This window comes from Tachysurus fulvidraco, chromosome 22, assembly GCF_022655615.1.
Source record: "Tachysurus fulvidraco isolate hzauxx_2018 chromosome 22, HZAU_PFXX_2.0, whole genome shotgun sequence".
Lineage (NCBI taxonomy): Eukaryota > Metazoa > Chordata > Actinopteri > Siluriformes > Bagridae > Tachysurus > Tachysurus fulvidraco.
The window spans coordinates 4,424,252-4,439,142 of record NC_062539.1 but is presented as its reverse complement, the minus strand read 5'-3'; the positions used below and the strand labels follow the sequence as shown (position 1 = coordinate 4,439,142).

The window sequence follows — 14,891 nt, the reverse complement described above, 5'->3', positions numbered from 1 at the left end:
GAGCTTTATTGCCAGGTATGTTTTCACATATGAGAATCATAAATTACACATAGATAAATTACACGTAGCATAAATTTTCACATAGAAGCATAAATTACAATGTTATATAGTTTATAAATCATAACACTGGAAGAACTGCCACTCCTAAGAGGAAGTCAAAACTGTGGAACATGTCCATAATTCATAAATAGGTCTTTATAATAAAGGCTGGATGGAAAACCTTTAGACATTGAGTGAACAGAACCATGTAGAAATTTGAATCACAAGGAGTTTCGTCACCTAGCCAGAACACTCTATATTCAAAAAAAGTCTAAAGGTCATTTTAGGTTCATGTGTACAGTTGCCACCACACCTATAATATTTATTCATTTGAATTGTAAATTTGATTTGGGAACATTTAAATGTTTACATATGGAAAGTAGCCTTATCATGTGACTGGCTGGAGTTTTTCCAAGTACAACACGGTGAGGAGGAGTGTAGGTTTAGCCAAGCTTAAAATGGAAAGCTAGAACTGGTAAACAGATGTTGCTAACTGAAAGAAATGAAAGTTAAAGCCTCATTGATTAAAGAATAATAAACAAACAAACTATGCCTAAAAATAAATAAATTAACAAAGCCCTTCATGAGAAACTAATGCTTGGTTAATTGTCTAGATGGCTTTGTTTGAATAGAAACATTTTAGAACAATTTTAAAAAGTGATGAATTTTATATTGCCAATCAGGTATGGGCAGTATTTATGGCTAGGTGTTTCATATGTGTACTTTTTTGAAATACAAAATACTGTTTTCTAATTTATATTTGACAAATTACTGTAGAATTAAACGTCTTGTCTTTCACATATTTTGTATTTTTATATATGAAATAACAATAAATGGATTCTATGAATGCATTAGAGTGAATTATTTTGTATTCTCTAAATATTTTTTGTAAGGGGAGAGAGATATATACTTGCATAGATATCTATACACTAGAGGTCACCTTGGGGTCCTTAAAAAGCGTCAAAACCGCCGCCATCTTTATACGGTGCTCTTGTACTTAAATGCATGGATGATGCCGGACTTCTGTGCTGCGTTTGGTTGTTCAAACGAAATAAATCTAAAAACCAGAGAGCAAGGTATTACATTACACAAGTGAGAATGTGTTTTATGATATTGAATGGTAGGAATATATATTTCTGGTTACGTTGGTTTGTTTAAGTCCTTGTGTACCACCGGGCCTCTCCTTCAATTAGTAGAAAGAGAAACACTCAAGGTACAAGGTACTCAAGGTACAAAGATTTATTAAAAAGAAAAGGGACATCAAAGGATATACACAAAACACAGACATAAAATAATTTATGTAAATAACTAAAAGATTGGTCCCAGCTCTCCAAGATGTTAACAGCCAACTCACACTAACTATATTAGCTAGTTTCCTAGCATGTGGAGGCCCTTAAGGTACAAGGCAGCATTTCCCTGATAATTCACACTGAAAAGCAAAAAAAATAACACACACACACACACACACACACACACACACACACACACACACACACACACACACACACACATTTAAATACAACTAACTAGCAAACATAGACCCCATACAAGAAAAGGCCCACACACATGCAGAAAGCTAGCACTAATAAATCATGCTGGTGACATAAGGCTGGGAAGGTGTTATAAAAAGGAAAAAGAAATACAAAAAAAACCCCAAAACCCCAGCCAACTGACTCGTACACAAACAATCCACAAAATACACGTGCTGCCACCATGCAGCACACACATCTGAGACCGGCCAGCTAGGGAACCAAACAAAACACTACAGGAGAAAACAGCAACTGACTTAAATCTAGAACAAAATAAAATAAAATTAACAATACATTCTATATTTTATTAAAACACTAAATATTTAAAACCCCGGTTACCAACTGCACAATCTCAATTTAATTAACATTTACATTAACATTAACACATTTACCTTCTTTGGCAGATAGCAGATATAACCATCAGTCAATGTTTGAGCATTTATTCACATCAGCAGCTGTCAACATACAGTCAGCATAACTTAAATCATCTGCATCTCATCTCGGGCAAATTCAGACACAACCTTAACAAAACCACATTAGATCCCATGTGCTTTTAAAACAAGGCTCAAACTTCAAAATGAATATCCATAAATAACCAGTCAGCCTACTTCATCTGGGGCAAATTCAGACACAGCCAAACAAAGCTGCATTAGATCCCATGTGCTTTTTTTAAAACAAGGCCCAACTTCAAAGCCTCTTCCAAGTGTCTGCTTGAAAAGTCTTTGGAATAATTGGCCTGCCACACCCCCCCTACTGGTAGGCACTTGCCTGGTTACATTCTACCCCCCCCCCCAATGAATCGGCAACCTGACGATAAAAAATAAATAAATCCACAAAATACTAAATTAATTATTTAATCAGAATCTTCACTAACTGCTGCTACTGCCACAGTTCTTGGTAGTCTATAAGGGTTTGAATGCTGACCTGCTGTACTTCTCTTAGGACGCCCCAAGCTCAACGGCTGCTCCTCTGGGACAGGAGAACACTCTGAGCGGTCCTCACTACCAACACTTAAAGGGACTAAATCACAATCATTATGCAATACTACAACCAATGCAGAATCACCATCTGAGGCAAAATCCCCCTCCGAAGCAGAGTCAGTATCAGCCCCTTCTTTGGAATTAGACGCACCACTAAGAACAGGAGGGCCCACCTGTTCAACTACGCGTTAACACTTGGTTAACGACCGCAGCTAATCCATGCTAGTTACCCATTAGTTTTTGACAGTTAGGGAAACCGACAATGTTTGTAGATTCCGAAGCTCTAAATAAAGACGTTAAAAATTGACCCATGCTTTTTTGCTTAAAGGTGAAAAGACCAAACTTTATGTATGTTTTGTAAGATTCCCTTATCTGTCAAACATATTTTATTAGATTGTACTGAACTTAACACAAGCAGAATGCTTTTTTATCAAGTTACTTCACTTAAGGACATATTTAATGACATTATGCCTGAAAAGGTTTTGGAATCTTTTTTATCGTATGTTAATTAAAATAAAAAAATTGTATAATATGACTTTCTGTTTATATTTGTTCTGTTTTTATTGGGCGGTGGTGGCTGTTGATCGGAGGATCGGGGTTCAAGGCTGCCACTGCTGGGCCCTTGAGCAAGGCCCTCAACCCTCCCTCTCTCCAGGGGCGCTGTATCATAGCTGCCCCTGCACTCTGACCCCAACCTCCTCAGTTGGGGTATGTGAAGAAAAGAATTCCACTGTGCTGTAATGTATATGCTGTAATTTATATGTGGTGATAATAAAGGCTTTCATGCCCCCGTCCTATTCCTATTTACATGATATTTGTGTTTTTGTAATTGAATTTTGCCACAAAAATAGCTTTTGATTGCTGACATGGTATTAAATAAAATAATCTGAATTTGAATCTGTTTGTAGATTTCCAAGTGATAAACAGAGATGTCAGACATGGACAAGTTGCAGGGACACTAAACACTTTTTTTTTTTAATGGTTAATTCAGCTGTCACCAGTTAGGTTGGCAGTTCAGCCTCAAAGTCTAACTTTGTTTTTGTTTTGTTTTTGGTTTATGTGACTTTGTTACATACTTATTTAATGCGGCAAAAGTATTGTGGGAATGGAATGAATAAAAGATTAAACAGTCTTTGGCACCTCAACTATCTAACTTTCACATTATGTTCCGCTTGAATTTGTGATTTGCTTCCACCTGCAAATTGCTTTGTGTATCATATTTAATAAACCAATACAATTTAAATGTTTAAATGAACATGTATAGTCACACCATTGTAGCAGTGTTGCATGCAGTAGGCTATAAGGTAAGTAGTGATTATAAGAAGATTACTCAAGTGGAAGAATGTAAGTAATAAACTTACACCTACTAGCACTATGCATTATATTGTGAGAAAGTAGATTATCTTAATATCAAAACCTTAAATTTTCTCTGGACTTAATGATAAATACATGTCTGACCTTTGGAACGAACCAAAAAAAAAAACTAGAAATCGCATTCATGACGATTTATGGTGATTTTATTTCTTTGCCTACATTGACGCTAATGCATTAAGAGGAAGGGGTCCCCCGTACCAAGATGGCGACTCTATTGACGCATTCGTTCCAATGTATTGCCCTACACAAGGCGACATCTAGTGTATACATCTATGGATATACTTGAAGGAAAACATACCCACTATAACTTCGACACTGCCCCCTAGTGGGGCACATGACAATTTCGTGTAAATTCAGATTACACAGATCTGACCTAACATTAAAACCACTGACAGGCAAAATAAACAGGGAATAATGCATTGCAATGGCACCTTTCAAGGGGTGGGACAGGAGGCAGTCCTATCTAAGCATTGTTACAGACCAAGTACACCCCTTTATAGCTTTCAGTAGGATAATGTGCCAAGCCACACTACAAAAGTGTTCAGGAATGGTTTGAGGGTCAAGAGTTCAAGGTGTTGACTTGGCCACCAAATTCACCAGATCGTTATCAGAGCCTGACCCATGGAGGGATCACCTTGCATCTCACAGGATCTGCTGCTTCAGAAATCTTGTGAAGTCCATGCCTTGACAGGTCAAAGCTGTTTTGGTGGCACAATAGGGATGAACATGATATTTGGAAAATGCGTTACAGATAAAAATATGAAAACAGCATTTCTGTAGTCAAAACGTTATGAAGTACAGCTTCTTCATGCTTCATGTTGGCTACTGAACAGAGATAGCAGTGATGAAATGTAGCGTCAGAAGTAACCATTGTTTTATATGTGACACCAAGGCTCTCTTGACTTCTCTCCCGACCCCTCTCGTCTGATTTGTGGATTTTAACCCTTATTTATAACTGATACACATGTAAACTATTTAAACAGGAAAACTGATCAAACACTGAGCTTATCCTGAGCTGAGCTTTCTTACTCTCTATTTCTCTCCATCATGCTGCTCACGGATTGTGCTGCTTTTGTGTATCATGAGTTCCCAGAATGCTCTGTTCTGGGAAATGAGGTTGGGAAAGTGTTTCCAAAAGGTGTTTAAAAACCTTTGAGAAAATTGCATGGGTGTCAAGTTTAATTGCTTAAAGTGCTTAATGCTTTCTAAAGAGTCTGTGTCTTAGGGGTCTTTATAGGATTTTGGTTTGAGATGTGGACTAAAATGTTGTGACGATGGCAAGACACCAGCAGCTTACAGACTACCACCTAGTGGTCATAGGGACTAATGATAACATTTTGCAGATTTAAAAAGATATACTGTAGCACTGATGCATAGGCCCACTGATCAATAAAGTAAAAAAAAAGAATAACTAGGCCTGGAGACATTACTTGATGAAATTTAAAAAAGCAAATCACAAATGTGACATCAGCGGAAAACATACTTACAAGTGGAACTCTACCCTCATTGTTGGTAATGTTCAAGTGCGCTCTAAAGTTAAGTATTGCCCTAAATGAATAAAAGTAGATGAGCAATTGAAACAGAAAAAACAACAAAGTAAACCCCATCTCATCCAACAGCACATTAAGAAAACATTTGGGGGAGGACTTAATGCCTGCCTGCTTGAAAATTAGTATACTCATAATGTTTTATTCAATTTTAAACACACACAAGAAACTGAGTGACTGAATACTACTTAACATCATGTTAAACATCTAACCACAATAAGCTTAAAATCTTCAAAATAACCTTCCAACTATAATTTTCCGAAATGTCCTACATGTATCCTGCACATATTGTCTTTTTATTTTGTATATTGTGTATTGACTCCTGAGATTGCTGTGGAGGGGCCACCCAGAGACTGTCACACCTTCTATGAACCACTGTTGTGACTGTCAGCTTTATGGTCGGGTCTTCATCAGCGATCATTTGAAGACGTTGGCAGGAAGGTATTAGTGTTGGGGTCTGTGATGAACTCAAAAATTGTGCTGACCTATTAGTTCCTCAGGAGTTTTGGTTACTCAATTCCTACTACAAACTGTTGTAGAAAGAACATTAATTACATTTACATTATTTCCTGTCCAGTGTCACCCAAATGAGGATGGGTTCCCTTCTAATCCTGGTTCCTCTCAAGGATTCCTCATATCATCTCATGGAGTTTTTTCTTGCCACCTTTGCCTCTGGCTTGCTCATTACGGATAGATGTTAGAGATATATATATAGTAACTTAATTTTAAACATAAAACTTAAACATTTTTATTCTGTTTCTATACTACTGTAAATCTGCATCGACACAATGTGGATTGTTAAAAGTGCTATACGAATAAATTGAATATTGTATACTGTCTTACGTAAATACTTCATATTCTGCAACAGGTGATATTGTGTATGTTGTGATTTACTCTTGTGGCTCTCAAGTGATTTAAAAATAAATTGTGTAAACAAATTGTGTTCCTTTAAAACTTCGCTTTAAAACTCCGTGTGTCTGTCAGGTTTGTGCTACAGAGTGTCAAATCAGCTGCCTCGTTTATCACAGATCAACACAAGAGGGATAAAATGTGTGTGTGTGTGTGTGTGTGTGTGTGTGTGTGTGTGTGTGTGTGTGTGTGTGTGTGTGTGTGTGTGTGTGTGTGTGTGTGAGCGCGTGAGAGTGAGAGTGAGAGAGAGAGAGAGAGAGAGAGAGAGAGAGAGAGGCTATAATTTGTGCCTTTATAGTTTTTACCTCAGATTTTACCTCAGGCTGTAACGCGGGCCAAAGTTATGGAGAAATAAGCGATGAGGAGCTGAAGAGCCAACGGACGTTTGATGCTAATTCATTCTTCATTCGTGTCTTTTGGGACTTCACTACGCCAAACGACAAGGTAAGCGTCTGTTGTTTGTATCCCACAGGTTATATCTCAATACGAACTTTATTCTCTCAAAGAGACAAAAAGTTCATTAAAAAAAAGTGATCAACAAATGAGCAAATTAGCAATTCCTTCACAGCCATAAAACTTTACATTAAGTCATTGTTCATAAACTTTAATATTAACAAAATAATCAAATATGATTAATCCTGTTGTGGAAAAAAAACAGGAAAGGGAACTGTTCATTTTGAAATCGAAATCAATCTATTTAATAGATTTTTATCACTTTTATTTCTAGTAGCATTTGTATGTACATCCTTAGAGACAATTTGTTCGCTTGTCATATTAAAAAAATATTTTGTCTACATAAAAATCCCTCAGTATTAATTCATGATTTAATGAGTTCATGATTTCATTCATTCATCTAGAGTAACTGCTTTATTCTAATCAGGATCATGACGGATTCAGAGTCTGTCCCAGGAACACTGGGTATGAGGAGGGAATTCACTCTGTATGGTATGCTGGTCCTTTGCAGAACATAATGCACATACATTTTCACAAGCTTATTCATATTTAGTGCATTTTACAGGCCACGGTTAAATAACCGAGAGGAAATCTCGGAGAAGATAGAAAGCCGAGCTCAGGTAAAAGATTTTTTGCTATGGATTTTTTTCAAGTCTTAACCCAAGAAAGGAAAGGATGGGCTTCTAATGAGTAGTGCTGGTTTCCCAGATATTTATAATGAGCAACATGCTAACAGTCTGGTATGACTGCTGGTGTTGTTTATCAGTGATATCTCAATGTGGCTGTGGCTACTCCAAGCCACCTCTTTGCTTTGCACTGATTGTGGTGTGTGTTATGATTGTATCCGGCACAGCAGTGTTGGGTGTTCAAGCACTGTGTATACACACTTGCGTCTTTATCATTCTCAAGCCTTCATGTCCGACTACAGGACAGGGAGAATGAATAAAGAACAACCTAGCACAACTAGCAATTCACACTTGCCAAAAACAGAGTGGTCTCTAGCCCTAACCCGGTTAGCTGAGAGAGATTTGATGGCAAAAAGGGATGCTTAAGAGAGGGATCTTTTGAGCTTAGCACAGGAGGATTATTATCCACTGTGAATACAAATGAGGGCCTTTTGACTTTCAGTTATATCTCCTTCAACCCTCATCTTTCTCCCTCCACCCTACTTCTCTTTCAGTCTGTCTGGGTTTGTGTTCTGCTCACACATGGTCTACAAAAATATGTTTGTTGTTGATCTGTTGTTCCTTTCATCAGCACTTTCAACAATGCAATCCATTGTGCCAGAGAAAAAAGCAAGAAAGAGCTGACCAAGAATGAAAGAACCAGAAAGAAAGCGATTGCAAGATCTAAAGAGGTTGCATAAGTTGCGATCCTGTAACTGAAGAAAGTGTAGAGAGATTCCTCATTCACCGGAACATCTGTGAATTTGTGGGATCTGCAATATAAACTTTCACATTTTGTAAACAAGCCCATTTTATACTCAGATAAAGATGCTGAGAGAGTGTAAAAGAGACAGCAACAGAAGAAACCTGAATAAAAGAAATCAGAATTCTGTTATTTTAGCTATTGTTATTATAGACACCACAGCTTGCATAACTGCAGGAAAATTGCCAATAATATTTTTAATGTTATGTAATGAAACAACACTGGAGATGGGGTCAAATGTTGATTACTTAAACAGTCTAGTGAATGTGAACATTCCTGTATTTTATTTTACTTTATTTTTTACATTTCACTGGTCAGCAGCTGTGGAAATTTTGTAGAATGTACAATAATACTGAATGTACATTAATCCAAGTTTCACCTGATCTTTTACTGCCCAAATGTACAACTATGTACATGGAATGGAAATCGTGTTGAAGAGGCTGTAATTACAACACAGTTATATTAAGAAAACACAGTTTATAAAAGCTTCTGAGTGTCTAAATTGGATTTATAGTGTTTGCACCAATCCCTCTTGTGCCAGTCACTCCAGAAAAAAAACCACACAGCCACTGAAAGACAAGTGGACCACAGAGAAGTAGAGAGAACAGAGGAGGGTGGTAACGAGCAGCAGAAAGACGAATACAAATAGAGAGGAAAAAGATAGGTGAATAGCCTGGGAACTTTGAGAAAGTGACTTTTCTTGGTCACTTAATGCCTCCCTTTCATTCGTTTTTTTCTGTGGCACAACAAGTAGCCTCTTTGTGTGTTTAAGGCAGATCTCGTGTAAAGCAATACCTCATCCTGTTTTAATTCATCAGATAAACAGTTTGCCAGGCACTTTTACTTCTTGTGGTCAGATGTGGCATTGTGGTACAGATGTAACACAAATTTCTATATTTAAATGGAAGGATAAATATGTTCACAACTGGACATTGTGTCAGTCAATCTATTAAACAGTACTCACAAAATAGGAAACTATTATTGTTCCATAATGCCTGCTTGCATACTTAAATTTTAGTCGATTTACCTAACGTACATACAGGAATACCTGCTTGCACACTAGTCTACTTCAATTATAACTTTCTAAATGAGCAAACTTCCTAATCGTAATATTTTAAAATACATTCTAGCATTTTGTAGAGCCAAAGGGTGTAAAACATGATAGCCTGATTAAGTTATGTATTATTTTTTCTTTTTAACACCAATTGTCAGAAAAAGTTTGAATCTTGAATTTTAAAATTAAACTTAAATTAATCTATTGTCTTGATGGAGTTTAAACAAAGTTTTTCTTCAAGTAAAAATTACATTTTCGAAGCAGCGGGTGAACTTTTGTTCCTAAATCTTGAAATGTTTTACAGTGTAATGATCTCACTACTGTGAGATTTCTGTGTAAAACTGAGATTTGGGTTTTTTGTTTCAACCCTACAATAGTAGCATTAGTAGTGGTATAGTATGAAGATGAATTTTTTTTCTTATAGATGACATCGACACTCCATGGGCAGACGGTGTGCCACTCACAGACACAGACAGATACCCTGAAGCCACTTCTTGAAGGGACAGGATGCGGAATTGAAACACTTCGCTTCCGTCGGCGCCTAATGTCCAAAGATGGAAGGAGCAATGTGCGTGTGGAGCATGTGAGCGGGCAGAATGCACTATACCTACGTGATCCATGGACAACCTGTGTAGACATGCAGTGGAGATACAAGTTGCTCATGTTCAGTGCAACATTTGTGGGCACCTGGTTTGCTTTTGGCCTGTTGTGGTATCTGCTGGCTCTGGTGCATGGAGACCTGCTGGGTGAGTAACATTTTTCATCAAAAATACAAAAAAAAAACATTTGAAAACATTTCAAAATATGTCCCCTTATCCTCAAGAGTTTTGTGCACAAATCAGTCTTACTGACACTCAGTTATACAATAGATGTACTGAATGTAGCAGGAAATCATGTTCACCATGGGGAAAAAAAGAAGAAGGAAATAAAATGTAGAGGAAAGAAAGGGACAGGTCAGACCAAAGTGAATTCTGTGTTTCTTCTCCTCATCTTCAGAGTTCGATCCTCCAGCCAACCACACATTGTGTGTGATGCAGATGCAGACTCTGACAGGAGCTTTTCTGTTCTCCCTGGAGACGCAGACGACCATTGGCTACGGTTTTCGCTGTATCACAGAAGAGTGTCCATCTGGCATTGTACTTCTCGTCATCCAGCTTCTCATTACCACAGGCATGGAGATTTTCATCACAGGAACCTTCCTTGCCAAGGTGTGTATCATATTTTCAAGACTTACGAGATTTAGAGTTTATATTGGATCAAATGAACAATAATTTGCTGAGAGTTTGATGCCTTTCATGCTGGTGGCAAAGCCCCTCTGAATGAGTCTCTGTTTATTTTTTATTCTCACACACTGTCTGTCAGGTCGCTCGGCCCAAGAAACGTGGAGAGACGGTGCGTTTCAGCCAGCATGCTGTAATAGCCAATCACCATGGACAGCCGTGTCTTATGATCCGGGTGGCCAACATGCGCAAGAGCCTTCTTTTGGGATGTCAGGTATTTAACTAGAGGTCTCAGTATTTTTCATTCATATAGATTTTTTTTGCATAGTCATTTTGCATAGACTCAGGTAACTATATTGAATCACACTACACCACCAAAAATGTAGATGAAATTTATGTTCAGCACATATTTAGTCTAAAATCTGAGACTTACTGCACTAGAGTCCTCCATCTTGCTGACTGTGCTTCTATGACAACCAAACACATTATGATGAGGGAAAAGTTTTTTATAATAAATTTGTGTGAGATGAGGTGAGTTATACTAAGCTGCACTGTACAGGTAACTGGGAAGCTGCTCCAGCGTTGTGTACCTAAAGAGGGTGAGACAGTGCGCCTAGACCAGAAGAATGTCCCATTCAGTGTGGACACAGCAAGTGAGAGCCCCTTCCTCATCCTTCCACTCACCTTCTACCATACTATCGACAATGACAGCCCCCTCCGAGCATGGGCTGCCAGAGGTACATTTACACTTACCCTCACCACAATAACTGTGAACTGGAAATAATGGCTCATGAAAGCTTACATTTGTATAATAATTTGTAAATCATTTGAATCAAAAAATGCTTAAATTATTTATATATATCCTCAAACACATCAAAGCCTAAATCAAGTATGGATTAATATGTATATCACCATCAATGTCTTTCTCTTTCTGTTTCTCTCTTTCTTTCCGTATCTGAGGTGTTGGATGGACTGAGCCTGAGCTGGCTGATTTTGAGCTCTTGGTCATGATGAGCTCCACAGTGGAGCCGACGTCTGCTATGTGCCAGGTGCGCACGTCCTACCTGCCTGAAGAGATCCTGTGGGGCTATGAGTTCCCACCCATCGTCTCACTGTCTCCGATGGGCAAATATGTTGCTGATCTTGCCTACTTTGACAAAGTTATCAGGGCCAAGACCCCACCCATATTCAGAGAGTCCTCACCCACCAGCCAGAACATTTACCACAGTAACGAAGAGGGAGGAGACCCAGAGAAGATACAGTTGGAACTGAGTTATAGAGAATCAGGCCAGAATAGGGAAAAAGGGAGAGATGGGAGTCCATCAGGAGTTAGAATAAGTAATGTCTAACACATTTTAACACATGCACACACACTCACACACTCAGTGGCACAGACCATACATAGAGATAAGTAACAAAAGCCATGATTCTAGTATTGAAAATGTGAAGGAGTAACACTGAAATCTTGTTAAACTACACATACCACTGGGGCATCATATGTACTGGACAGATATTTTGTCATTTAGATATAATTTATTAGACTGAGTATAAATAGGCATTATTTAACTTTACAATACGGACAATATCTCCCTCTAGTGGTCACACTTACTTCCACTAGTAAAGATGCAACTTGTGTAACTTGTGTTCACTAAATCTTTGTAATTTGCCTAAACACTGCTCAGTATATAAATAACAATCACTGTGACCATCAAAACACCACTTGGCAGAGACAGATCATGTCACAGAAATTTTAAATTTTTTTATGTTATTGTGAACTCTAAGTTTTGATTTAAACAAGTTGTTCGGTCATATGAGGTATTTTGTGTTGTTTTTGAATTGTAATGAATTGTTACTTAATCAGCAGTCATTATGTTTATGAACACTAAGAGTACGTACATAACACAGTAAATGCATAGAATAAAGGTTTATTATATTGTGAATACTTTCATTAATACAGAGTGGAAATAATAAGGAAAATTATGCCATATGTTTGCAAAATGTAATAGTCATCTTATCTCCTAACTCGTCCTGTTTTCTTTGCGAACAAAAACTATCCTGGGAAGAATCCCAAACAAACCAAAGCATAATATAATGACAGGATGGAATATCCACAAATTATTGTTTATTATCTTCAGTTTACCCTCATTCATTTCTTGTTTCACTTGGATTTAATTTTATCACTTTGTACATATGCCAAACTCACTAACTCATTTCATGTGATATGTCAATATTTCTTAACCACAAGCCTATAGAGAATTGTACTAATATACCACACTTGTTGGTGCACTGCAAAAGCTTTTATTGCTGGATTTAATCTAAATGAAAGTTCAAATTTCCCAAGAGGTCAAAAAGGGATAGACACAAAATTATGAGTTCCTCTTTTCGCAACACTATCTTTTTCTACTCCATTTTTATCTGCATACTTATTCAGAGAAGTAAAAAAACAGGTTTTTCTGCTTCTAGGAACTACACATTTGAACAACACATTAACTGTAAATAATTTTGCTTTCACTTTTATATATAGATATGAAAAGGCAGCAATAGCAAAGGAGTTATGGTTCTTCAGATAGCAGACAAAACTGGGAAAATATGGTAGTGTTTAGACAAATAAGGGCCAAAGAGTAAGTGGTGCACCATCGAGCAGCCACATTTAAACAGTATTTGAAATGTAGTTTAAAAAATAGTCCAAATGCAATAAAATCAAATGCTTAAAATCAATTCCAAGTGCTCAATTTCAATACCCAAAATGGCTCGGTTGAAAACATAGTCTCTTCAACGGAATGTACTGGAAGCCAGATTTGCATGAATTCAGTATTATCTGATGCTTACTGCAAACAACTACATTATAAAGATGCTACATTTCCATTGCTCAAAGCTGATGATGGGTGACGCATCTATTCTGCAGCATATAAACAGAATAACAAAACTATCATTGACTGTGGTGAAGAATAGCTACATCATGATACCTGTTTATATCAGGAACATAACGTGGTTATGAAAATCAGCGATGCTGTCTCCAGCCTTTATGTAAAATGGGCAGCTGTAGAGGAACTTATGTGAAAAAAGGTAAAATGTCTACATAATATTCAAATTTAATAAGTTAAACATGTTTTATTTGATTCATTCACACAGTAGTATACAGTTTCTTTTCTTTTTTTTTAAACTATATTTAATTTTATTTCTCTACAGGAAAGCTATGAATGTAAAAAAACACAGAGAAAGAGAGAGAGAGAGAGAGTCTGAGAGAGAGAGAGAGAGAGAGAGAGAGAGAGAGTGTGTGTTTGTGTGTGTGTGTGTGTGTGTGTGTGTGTGTGTGTGTGTGTGTGTGTGTGTGTGTGTGTGTGTGTGCGTGCGTGAGAGCGAGAGAGAGAGAGAGAGAGAGAGAGAGAGAGAGAGAGGGAGAGAGAGTGTGTGTGAGAGAGAGAGTGTGTGTTTGTGTGTGTGTGTGTGTGTGTGTGTGAGAGAGAGAGAGAGAGAGAGAGAGAGAGACAGAGAGAGACAGAGAGAGACAGAGAGAGAGAATGTGTACATCAAAATATGGTAACATCACGGTGAAAAGAAAGGTTTTACATATTTTAAACATTCTAGCTGTTGTCTTTTCTGGATTTAGAAAATTTATACTCTTGGTATGCATTTAAAATTCAATTCAATTTCAATTTCAATTTGTTACTTTACATATTTTGTCCCACATTATTAGTGTAAAGTGTAGAAAATAAAAGTTAATAATAATAATATTAATAATAATAATAAATTATTATTATTATTATTATTATTATTATTATTATTATTATTATTATTATTAATAATAATTAAATACTTTTTTATTGTTTTATTATTTTATTATTTTATTATTATTACTATTATTATTATTATTATTATTATTATTATTATTATTTATATATTTATTGCATATACATATGTAGTATTTCTTCTTGGTTTTGTTACTTCTGTCATTTCTTCTACATATACATTTTATCCTTTTAAGCATATATTTATTTTTATTTTATTTATTTATTTCAGATGTATTTATTATGTAATTATTTGTACTAGTTTTCATTATTTTCGAATTGCGTTCACCCAATTTAAATATCAAAATGAAAATATTCCTAATATATTTATATATTTTTTAAGTATGCAAACTTAGTATGTAGCCCCATGCATTCCATCTGAAATATTAATTCTTATTAAGCAATTTAGCATTAAGCACACCTGATACTCCTGGGCTAATAACTATGGCTTCTACCAGGCTTTGACCTCAGGACCTGTCGAGGTTCACATCAAGTTCATAAATCTGAGATGCTGAGTAAAGAATCAGGTGAAGTGCAACTGACTAATCAAGCTATTATTAATATATTGCG

General features: G+C 36.6%; 1 protein-coding gene across 3 annotated transcripts; it reads left to right on the top strand.

Moving 5' to 3' along the window:
* Nucleotides 1–6,589: 6,589 nt before the first annotated feature.
* LOC113645146 (ATP-sensitive inward rectifier potassium channel 10) lies at nt 6,590–12,522 on the top strand. Of its 3 annotated transcripts, none has more exons than XM_047806066.1 (7): nt 6,590–6,822; nt 7,259–7,323; nt 9,738–10,059; nt 10,310–10,521; nt 10,676–10,807; nt 11,093–11,270; nt 11,494–12,522. In XM_047806066.1, exons 2-7 carry the CDS (start codon nt 7,321–7,323, stop codon nt 11,880–11,882), a joined length of 1,236 nt encoding a protein of 411 aa, XP_047662022.1. In that variant the 5' UTR covers nt 6,590–6,822; nt 7,259–7,320; the 3' UTR covers nt 11,883–12,522. The 3 variants fall into 3 exon arrangements, with proteins under 3 accessions (XP_047662022.1, XP_047662023.1, XP_047662024.1); XM_047806067.1 differs by having other exon boundaries at nt 7,236–7,323; XM_047806068.1 differs by lacking the exon at nt 7,259–7,323 and having other exon boundaries at nt 6,591–6,822; nt 11,494–12,519.
* Nucleotides 12,523–14,891: the final 2,369 nt, after the last annotated feature.